The sequence below is a fragment of the Leishmania donovani genome, chromosome 26 (genome assembly GCF_000227135.1).
Source record: "Leishmania donovani BPK282A1 complete genome, chromosome 26".
Lineage (NCBI taxonomy): Eukaryota > Euglenozoa > Kinetoplastea > Trypanosomatida > Trypanosomatidae > Leishmania > Leishmania donovani.
Window position 1 is genome coordinate 991,346 of NC_018253.1, and position 10,147 is coordinate 1,001,492.

At 60.3% G+C, this 10,147-nt stretch overlaps 3 protein-coding genes across 3 annotated transcripts; all 3 read left to right on the plus strand.

The window, feature by feature from the left end:
- Positions 1–748: 748 nt before the first annotated feature.
- Positions 749–2,836, plus strand: LDBPK_262570 (hypothetical protein, conserved; the record flags this gene model as incomplete). The annotated part of the gene is made up of 1 exon (XM_003861793.1): positions 749–2,836. One exon carries the CDS (start codon positions 749–751, stop codon positions 2,834–2,836), a length of 2,088 nt encoding a protein of 695 aa, XP_003861841.1.
- A 1,930-nt stretch (positions 2,837–4,766) lies between these two features.
- LDBPK_262580 (hypothetical protein, conserved) lies at positions 4,767–5,051 on the plus strand (the record flags this gene model as incomplete). The annotated part of the gene is made up of 1 exon (XM_003861794.1): positions 4,767–5,051. One exon carries the CDS (start codon positions 4,767–4,769, stop codon positions 5,049–5,051), a length of 285 nt encoding a protein of 94 aa, XP_003861842.1.
- Positions 5,052–8,042: 2,991 nt separating this feature from the next.
- Positions 8,043–9,593, plus strand: LDBPK_262590 (hypothetical protein, conserved; the record flags this gene model as incomplete). Its single annotated transcript, XM_003861795.1, has 1 exon — positions 8,043–9,593. The coding sequence occupies one exon, from the start codon at positions 8,043–8,045 to the stop codon at positions 9,591–9,593; it is 1,551 nt and encodes a 516-aa protein (XP_003861843.1).
- Between the last annotated feature and the right edge of the window lie 554 nt (positions 9,594–10,147).

Below are 10,147 nucleotides of genomic sequence, written 5' to 3' on the forward strand. Positions count from 1 at the left end.
GAGGTCCGTGTGGCGCCGACCGCGCGGCAGGTATGCGAGGAGGGGGCGAGGAGGGACGGGCAGAGTCTGTTAGACTCGTGACCCAGTTCGACGACAGGCCGGCTCGTCCGTGACGACCCGGATGGGGCCGCGGTGCGACAGAGGTGTGGTGAGCTGTGGTTGTGCGCGCGTACGCTTGCGGACTTGTTGCTGCGAACGACTCGTAAAAAGAATATTCTGGAACGACGGTGTGAACTTGCGGTGGCGTCGTCTCCAGCTGCACAACTCTCGACGAGGTTGTGTTGTGCAGCCGCAAGGTTGCGCTGGATTCACCAGTGCTGCCACGGCGCTCCTCTATGCAAATGACGGTTGGGGGTTCTCATGGATTTGGTATGCCTTGCCTGCCTCTAGCGGACTTTCGGATGATGCACTCTTTTGTTGCCCGCTGTTTTTTTTTTTTTTTTGACTCATCCAGCTTTAGCATGACACGATGCCTGGCACCCGCTCACTGGAAACGGTGTCAAAGGCTTTGCGTCGCCGCGCGCAGTTGCAGCGGTGGCAGCGGCAGTCACAAATGGCGCGTGCGTCAGGCGCGGCAGCGGCTGTGGGAGCCGCAAGCTGCACGCAGGCGGATCGCGCGTTACGTCCGCACTACCAGGTGACATCAGCGTCGCCGTTGGACACGTCGACAAGCTGGTCTTCTGCGCTGGCATGGAGTCGGGAGAACGCGGAAGTAGGTATGGGTAAAACCCTTCAGCATGCGTATCAGATGCGGGATAGAGCCCGGTCGTCTCCGCCGCTGCAGCGTCGCCTCGCCGAGTATCTGCGCTGCTCCACGAGCAAGGCGGAGGCAGCGGAGGCGTTTTTCCTCGTCGCTCGCTCGCATCACGAGGCGCTGACGCCAGCTACCATTTCCGAGTTCACCAGCACAATGTTGCGGCACCACGTAGCTGCGCAGATGGGCGCAAAGACCTACACGGTGGCGCTCGCGGACGCCGTCGGAGTCGCAGGCGAAAGCCCATGGAACAACGTGGAGCCGGCAGAGGCGCGGGCCTTCGCTCTCTATCAGGCGCGCCGCCTTGAGCGGTACGCTGTGAGGGGCACGTCCTTTCAGGAGCAGCTCGGTTTGACGCTGGAGGGCGCAGACAACACAGTTGTCGCCCTCACGGAACACCAGATGCGCAAAGGTGCCGCCGTGGCGAGTGCGCTGCCCGTGTCGTGCGACGCCCTTGTCGAGCTCGTTCACCTCGACGTGTCGTGGTCCACCGCGCTGCAGGTGCACACGTACGCAAAGGAGGTGACACGCGTCGACCCACCTGCTGACATGACGGCACGTTTGATGGGGCTCATGACCGGGTACAAGACGAACGCCCTTGGCTCGCGCCCGTGGGAGATGGCGCTGGAGTTGTACGACAGACTGCTGGAAAGCGGCTACGATGTACCGCTGGATGCCCACACAGCCGCCTTAGACGCCGTTTGGCGCAGTGGGGAGAGTTTTGTGAAACCGCACAACTCTTTGTCCCCCACCGATCGCGATTGCATGTGGAATGCCCTGGTGCGCATCCGTGAGCGTGTGCCAGACGCGCAGGTGATGGGCGACGCCGGGTGCCGCTTCACCGAGGCTCTTATCAAGGCAGCTGGAGCAGCAGGGCGGTGGGAGGCGGCCTTGCAACTTCTCAGTGACATGGACGTCACATTGGCCGCCACTTCGCATCGTCTGTTGGTGCCGACCGCCGAATCCTTTCTGTTTGCGATGGCATCGTGCAACGCCGCGCACAACGCGGCCCATGCCAGCGCCCTGTATGAGACCTTCAGTGCGTTGTACACGTTGCGCAGTGCTCACCCTGAGGCGCTGCTGGCGTACTTGCAGTCGCTTCGAAATGTGGAGCACCTGTCGGCCCATATCGGGACGCAAGTGGAGGGGCTTGTGATGGATGGCAAAGGACTGGATCGGCCGTGCTGCGTGGTGTGCCTGCAGCTCCTGTCGAGCCAGCGCGTGCACACGAAGCAGGCGGCGAAGTGGAGGATCGCACAGAGACTGCTGCGGATGTACGACAGCAACCCGTGGCCGCAGCAGCCGCCGGTGAGAAAGGCAGAGCTGCAGACAGTGTTTCGCTGCTGTCACCTCATCGCGGCAAGCAGCGTTAACGACGCGAAAGTGTCCGCTTCTGCGTCGGCTCCCTGTTCGCTGGTCACCGAGTTGCGCGCGTACCTGGTCTCTGTGTTTGGGCGCGACTCCTGCGAGTGCCAGTGGCTTGACGATACCGAGGTTTACTCACTTCTCACCACACAGAGCTGGGAGTGCGCCCTTTCCATTTACCAGCGGCAGGTGACGCAGCGCCCGCCAGCTCGCGTGACGGACCTCCCCATCCCGCTGCGCCAGGTGCGCCACATGTTCGCGCAGACGCTGCTACGCTGCTCCCGCGCTGCAACTGGCGAGGAGGGGGAGAGTGACAAATTCCTCCTGGATGAGGAGCGGGAGGCACAGGAGCGGGCGAAGACGATTGACTTTTTGGCATTCGCCGTGCGCACCGTCCGGGAGGTGTACGCGGGCACGGGTGACACAGTATCCCTCGGTATCGTCGCGGAGCTGCTGCTCCACCAAGCGTTGCACGCACCGCGTGCACGCGAGCGGCAGCAGTTGGCACTGGACGCGATGCGAGAGCTGTCGTGTGGCTTGGCCAGCGCCGTGACCCCGCGGCTGATCGACCTCGTCGCGCAGGCCCTCTCCCTCACGGAGGAGCATGTCCAGAGCGTCCTCGTTGACGGCAGTGCGCAGCTGCGTGCAAAGGCGTTGGAGCGGGATGGACATCGACGCATACGCTCGAGTGGCTGCCTCGAGACGATTTTCACATGATAATGTACCATGGGTGCGGCGTGCTCGAGCGGGGCTGCTGCTACGCATAGAGGCAAGGGCAGCAAATGCGCAGGGGTGCATGTGCGTGTGCGCGCACATGTGCTTGCGTGTGTGTGTGGGGGGCGCAGGGGCTCTTCTCTTTCCTTCTCGTGTGTCCCCGTTGCTCTGGGCGGCTCGTGCGGCCGTTTACCCCGGCTCACATTTGCTTTGCCGGCTTTGCGTTCTTCCCGTTGTGGTAGTCGACAAACTGCAGAGGAGCACGCCAGTGGCGACGTTCCATCGTCGCACATCTCGCGTCCATCGCTTCCTGCTTCGGTGCTGTTGGTAACGGCACGCAGACGTGACTTCTCTCACATCCTGAGGTTTTGTTCACTTCCTTTGCTCCTTCCGATCCCAGTCCCCGCTGTGCCCCCCATCGCCGTGATGGAGCAGCGGATACATCCCTCTGAGCTGTTCGCAGAGCCGGAAAACGCTAGCCATCGTTCAACATCATTTGTGAGCTATGTGTGCTGCCGCAGGAGGCGCAGTTGCTAGGCAGACACTGGCTTCTGGCGTCCCCGGCAGACTTCGTCGGCACCCAGCCGCTTATTCTGTGTGCCTCTGCCGACCTCTCGCTGCGCGGTTTTTGCGTTTTCTCGAGAGCTGCAGCGCGCAGCGGCGACACAGGCGACGCATGCAGGTGCCGAAACGCTTCAGATGCAGCTGGAGGATGTGAGCCGGCGCGGCGGTGACGGTGGCACTGCTGCGTGCGCAGGGAAGGCAACCGGTGTAAAACGGCGACCGCGACGGCGGCTTCTTTCTGCACCTTTGTGCTTCACAGGTGCCATCTAATGGCTCTCACGAGATGCTGCGTGCTCTTGCGAGCAGCGGAGCAGACCTGGCAGCAGCAGCTTCTCGTGAGACCACCACACAGCAGATGCTGCGGGACAGTGGCGTCGTGGCCGGCGCGTGTGAATCAATGTCGGAAGTTGCACAATACCACTGAACCGGTTGCTCCAGCGGCATGAAGCAGTTGGTGAGAGGCTGTCGAAGTGCGCGTGCATGCGTCTGCGTTGGCGTGCTTTCGTGCCCCCCCCCCCCCACCCACCACCACCGAGGAGCCGTGGGCTCGGCTTTTTGTCTCTCTTCTCTGCACTCTCGCATGGCTCTTGCGCACCACACGCAAGCCCAACCCCGTCGGGTGTGGTGCGCGCCACTGAACGAGCGCGGCGGCGAGACACACACACGCGCGCACATCAAATGAAAGCAAAGCTGATTATGCGAAAGAATGGAGAAGGGAACGTAAACGGCGCGTGCGCGCCTCATCCTCCTCTTCTCTTCCGCTTCACCCGCCGCCTTACCTCCATGCGTGATACCGTGTCTTGCCCCTCTCTCCCCGTCCTCTGTGCCTCGCCCGCCACCGCCTCTTCCCTCCTCTGCGAACTCCGCGTCTCCTGCCTTGCTGCTCCACTTCTCACCGACACATCGTGCCTCCCTTTTCGCCTTGCCGCTGGCGCCCTGCTCTCCATCGCCACCTTCACACGGATGCGTCCATACAGATCGACGCTCTCTCTCTCTTCCTCTTCTTCTGTCGCCGCTGCCACTCCTTCGAACGCTTTACCAACAACGACGACCGCGACCACAGCACTGCTCTCCTCATTCGCCGCTTTTTGCTTCACTTCCACCTCTCACCCTTTCCGATTTCTTTCTCTTTCTCTCCTTCGTCCTCGTCGTCGCCAGCTGTCGTACACTCTCGTCAAGGCTCTACCACGCGCGCACGCACACATCATTGCACACGCGTGACGACCCCGTCTGCACTCAAAAAAAGCGCGATAACACCCTGAAAGGGCGGCGTTCGGCTGTCGCGTGTTCTCTCCCGTGTACCCCCCCCCCCCGCCATTCGCGCACGTTGGCGGCAACTCGCCCGCTTCTCTTTTTTTCGCCAGTGAAAATGGTTACGACCGTCAAGGTTGAGATTCCACGCGAGAGTATTATGAAGCCGTCGTACATGGACGACGTCTACCTGCTCAACCAGTTTGACGGCGTCAATGACAATCCGCAGGAGGACGGTCTGCCACTGCGCAAGTGGATCCTGCGCGAGGTCCACGAGGTGCTCGCGAAGAATCCGAGGAAGACGGAGGTTGTCGTGAAGCTCAAGTCGGACAAGAGTGCCCGCACCGAGTTCGCTGTCGCGATCATCGGCGATTACGTCCCCAACTACCTCCACCAGAGCTGAAAGGCCGCCGCCGGCTGTGGCGCAGCAGGAGAAAACGAACTGATAAGGCGAAGGCCAATCAAGACCTGAAAAGCTGTGAGTGCGTGCCTGTGTGTGTGAAATGAGTGCCTGAGGAGCGGTGGCACTTCGCCACGAAGCTGCGCGCTTCCTCTTCATAGCATCACCCGCCGAAGGAATTCGGTGTTGTGGCGAAGGCCCACTTTAGCACGACGGTGCGGTCTTTATCTTGCCTTTGCATGCGGGTGTGTGCCGGTGGTGAACACTGTCTGTATGCCTTCTAGGGGCGGCTATGGTAGTAGGTGGGCGCGTGGCGCACTCCCCGCGGCTGTGAGCGGAGAGCCAGGTGCGAGAGGGGCATCGGGACAGGAAAGAGTCGGCGTCTGGATGCGGCTATCGCAGGGTGCTCTTCCTGCTTTCTCTCTTGCTTTCTCTTCCAAAGTCGCGCGTGTCGTTTTGTGCTCCTTACAGGGCACGATGCGGCGATACACGCGCGCAGTTCGCGTCTTTGGCTGCGCGGCAGCATTTTATGCTATCCTGCTTCTCTTTTCTGTGCATCCGTGCATCTGTGAAGGCGGTGAGGGCTGCAGCCGAAGTCTTACACAGGTTTTGCTCTCATTCCCTTTCTAAGTCTGAGCCCTTCCCACCTTTGCCTCGCTCCACCATCAACGTTGCCTGCCGCGCGTGTGTGTCTGCTTCGCGTTTCTCTTCACCACTACTTTGCTAGCGTTCTGTCTGTCTTGCCAACGACGGTGGCTGCGCGCGTCTATCTTTCTTTGTCTAGCTTGTTTTGTATATATTTCTAGTTTCTCTGTGTATGTGCGCGCTCATGGAAGCCGGCGTGTGCTGAGACGTACAAGCACCACCAGACCTGGTAGAAGCGCGACGGAGGTGTGCTCCTCTGCGAATCTGGTGGTGGTGGGGGTGCAAGGACACACTTACGTGGTGCACGCCTCTTGGCGTTTCGGATGCCACCGTGCTCGGAAAGGCGCATCAGACTCGCACCCACGCGCGTATACGGAAGCTCACACGACAAACCTGTGCATATGGTCTCTCCGTTGACGCTATTTTTCTCTTACTTTGTCAGTGCTTGTCAGCGCGCAAGGATGCAGACGAAACACACATACACACACACACACACACCTATATGTATGTACACATAATGTGCAAGAGTGGAAGGGCTGCGCCTGTTCAGCACACAGCGGAGGAAAACCTGTAAAGATCATGTATTCACGGCGCATGAACCGATGTGAAAGCTCTGCGGACGACACAACCGACCTTTTTGAACACTCTCTCACCTGGAGAGCGTCGTCAGCCCTCTGCGGGTCCACCACCTTGAACCGCCCTTATTTGACAGCCTCCCATGTCTCTCTCCACCGTCACCGATAACCACGACATCACCCGCACCGTGCTTGCATCTCCTCAGGGACCTCACCGCACGTGTACTCACATCCACGAGGCCTGACAGTGCGAGCACGGTAGCGCTTCTTGTGTTCCTTTCATCAGCTTAGTTTTTGGAACTCACGTACTGTGCGCAGTGCGCTCCGCCTTGCCATGCCGCCGCGCACCTCGACCCTTGTGTACGAAGGCGAACCATACTGGATGATGTGCTTGCGTGAGTACGTCATCCCTGGTGTCGTGTTCATCGTTATGCTGCACTACCTTATTGCCCATGTCTTTCTGCCAATGCGTCGCATTATCCGACCAACTCGTCAGTCTCCTGAGGAAGTAACGGGCGCACAAGACGGCGGCGAAGCGGCCAGCAGTGATCATGTTTCGGCGCGATCCTGCTCAAAGGCGAAGAAGGGAGCGTAGCGTGCGATGGATGTCGCGTGCACACGCTCGCGTTTCTCACTATCATGCCGTGCGTATCGACCGAGGATAAGTAGAAGAGCGCCGCCGTGTCGATGGCGTGATGCTGTCCGTCGGTGTGGCGATGTGTGTATATGTGTGCTCCTTGCCATTTGGCATCACAGCCTCGTCACCGTGGCGTCTCTGGCGGATTCTGCTTCTTCGCACCTCGCGCTTCCCTCCGTACCTGAGCCTTGGGAAAGGCTCGCGCCGCCACAGCCACAGCCGTTCATCTGATGCGCAAACAATGCGGAGAATCACATTCCCACGAACTGGGCAGGCCCACGAGAGCGAGGGAGGGGGAGGGCAGGGAGGTGTGCCAGGTAGCGATGCATTAAATAGCGTGCGCATGGCTCTCTAAGGGAACACACCGGATCGTTAGCATGGCACAGTCAGTGTCCCCCTCCGGCTTGCTCTGTCGGTCTGTCTATGTCGACTGCAACGCCGTTGTGGCACCGCTCTCATCTTGCTTTTATTTCCTTCATGCTCCGCAGCGTATCATCTTAAGGAATGAAGCGCAGTGCGTCGCTCGCTCTTGGAAAGATGTCTTTGTGTGCCCCTTCCTCCCCCTGTGCTGGTATTGCAGTGCTCCCTTCCATCGAGTGCGTGCGCGTGCAGCTCTCCGCATGTTGGATGCAAGAGACGTGCGGCCGGCTCATCCCCCCCCCCTCTTCCCCGACGGCCCTATCGGTTGGCGGGAACACCACTGCAGCCGTCGCCAGAAGGCTGGCTGCTGAGCCTGTTCTCTCATCGTTCAAGCAGAGCATTGCATGTGTTTCTCTCAGTCTGTGTTTTTGTGCGCGCGCGGCGGTGGCGACGCGTGCACGCACTCGCCCCTGCTTTTTCTTGCTGCCAACACAACCGCTGTCTCTTTCCCACACTGCTGTCCTCTGGTTCACATGTTTTCGTAGCGCTGTACTCCTCTCTTGGCGCCCGTGCTGTCGCTGGAGCGCATTAAAATCGCATTCACCGCTCAGCTGTTCCACCGCGCACGCCCACGCTCCACACACGCGCTCTTCACCCCACATCTGCCACTGCTGTACACACGTGCTGGCATCCGCCAAAGACCCGCTCGTCCCCGTCGTTCTCGATTCTGCCTCGTTTCTGCCCTCTCAACAGGAGGGCTGTGCGACACCAGGCAAAATGACGGATGCGCTTGCGAAGCCGATCCGTGTGTGCGTGCTGGCGTGCTCCTACGAGGGCTCTGACAGCGAACTGAGGGCTTACGAAGGCGATCTGATACAGACCCCGCAGAACTACTTCTGCTCCGAGGATGCGCAGTGCACATTCCACCTCGAGCTGATCAAGAAGGCAACCACGTACCGCCAGATACGGCAGCTCGTCATGTCCGGCAAGTTCGACGTCTTCTACAACCAGTGCGATGGCGCTAAGGACGAGGACCGCGCCGGCGTTGAGGTGGTGGAGGCGCTGGAGGAGTTCAAGGTACCGTACACCGGGGCCATATCCAAGTACTACGAGATGTCGAAGCCGGATATGAAGCTGGTGGCGTACTACTACAACATCGCGACCGCCAACTACGTCGTGCTGGAGCCGGGCGCTGACATCGAGAGGCTGTGCGGTGATCTTCAGTTCCCTTGCATCATCAAGCACATCTCCGGCTACAGCAGTGTCGGGATGGACAAGAGCTGCAAAGTGCACGACATGGCGCAGCTGGTGGACCGGGCGACACGCTTCATGGCAGAATACCAGTTTGCGCTGGTCGAGGAGTTTGTCAGCGGCGACGAGGCGACGATTCTCGCCTGCAGCGACTCTACCCAGCCGGAGGGGGTGCGGGTGTTCCCGCCGGTGCAGGTCGCCTTCCCTGAAGGCGAGGACTTCAAGCACTTTCAGCTCAAGTGGGCCTCGTACGAGGGGATGCAGTGGACGCAGGTGCCCCAGGAGGATCCGGCGTTGCAGAACATGATCGACATCGCCCGCTGCGCCTTCAAGCGCATGATGGGCGGCATCGGTTACGGCCGCATCGACGTCCGCATTGACCGCCAGAACAACAACAGAGTTGTCTTTCTCGAGATCAACCCCAACTGCGGCATCATGTACCCGTACGGCCAGGAGGGGTCGGCAGATTGGATATTGCGACTCAACAAGGGCTTTCAGCAGCGCGAGTTTGCCATGCTGCAGATCCGTGAGGCGATTACCCGCTGCCAGCAGCAGCGGCTCTTGTACGTCCGTCGATTTGACCCGGTGCGCGGTTACCACCTGCGCGCGGCGGAGGACATCAGCGTTGGCACGATCATCTTCCAGGACGAGTGCCGTCCCGTGCGGCTGTGCACAAAGCCGTACGCGCGACAGCACTTTTCAAAGGCGGACTACGTGGACTTCCAGCACAACGCCTGGCCAGTCGGGCGCGACGGGCACTACTACGCGCTGTGGGACCACGACCCAGCCCAGTGGCGTGCCTTCAACCACTCCTGCGAGCCCAACATGTCCTTTGCGCCGATGCGGTCGCTTGACGTCGTGGCGCTGCGCAACATTCCAAAAGGCGAGGAGCTGACAATGGACTACCGGCAGTTCATGGACTCCACCATGCCTGGGTTCCAGTGCAACTGCGGCACCGAGAAGTGCGAAGGGTTCGTGTCACCAGGCTCCCTCACTGACTCGCCAACGACGAAGATTGCGAGCCAGCCCACCGTGGTAATGCACCAAAATATAGCCGCGAACCTGAACCTCATCTAGATGGGTTTGTGCCCTTCGCACACTCCTTACCTTTTGTTACCTGCGCACGCGTGTGCGCACCTGCTTAGGTGTCTGTGCTTCTTTGTGTGCCCATATCCGCGTATATTCTTTTGCTTTCGTACTTTGTTTCCCTTGCTTGAGTGCGTGTGCGTTCCTCTCACGTTCGCGGAGGATCTCTTCTCGTCCTCCTCGGGTGCTCTCCACGTGATGCAGCGTACACCACCACTCATGGCGGCGCATGTCCCCCTGCCCTCTTGCGCTGGTTTGCATGTCCGCCTTTGCAAGTGAGTGAGCACCGCGAAGTTGCGCGCACAGCCCTCTCCCCCTTCTATCTCTCTCTTCCCGTCTGCGTCTGTGTGTGCGTGTACGCAGACAACTGCTTTCGCGTTTTCGAAGAGGACGGGTGACTCGCAGCGGCAGCGTGGCGTGAAGACGGTGTGCTGCCTGTCACTGCGCTCGCGTTGTGGCGTGCCCCTCCCCCGCCCCCGCCTGTGCTTGCTGTGAGGGGGTCCGGCCTGGCGTTGTGCCCGGCATGCGAGGCGGGGTTGGCGGAT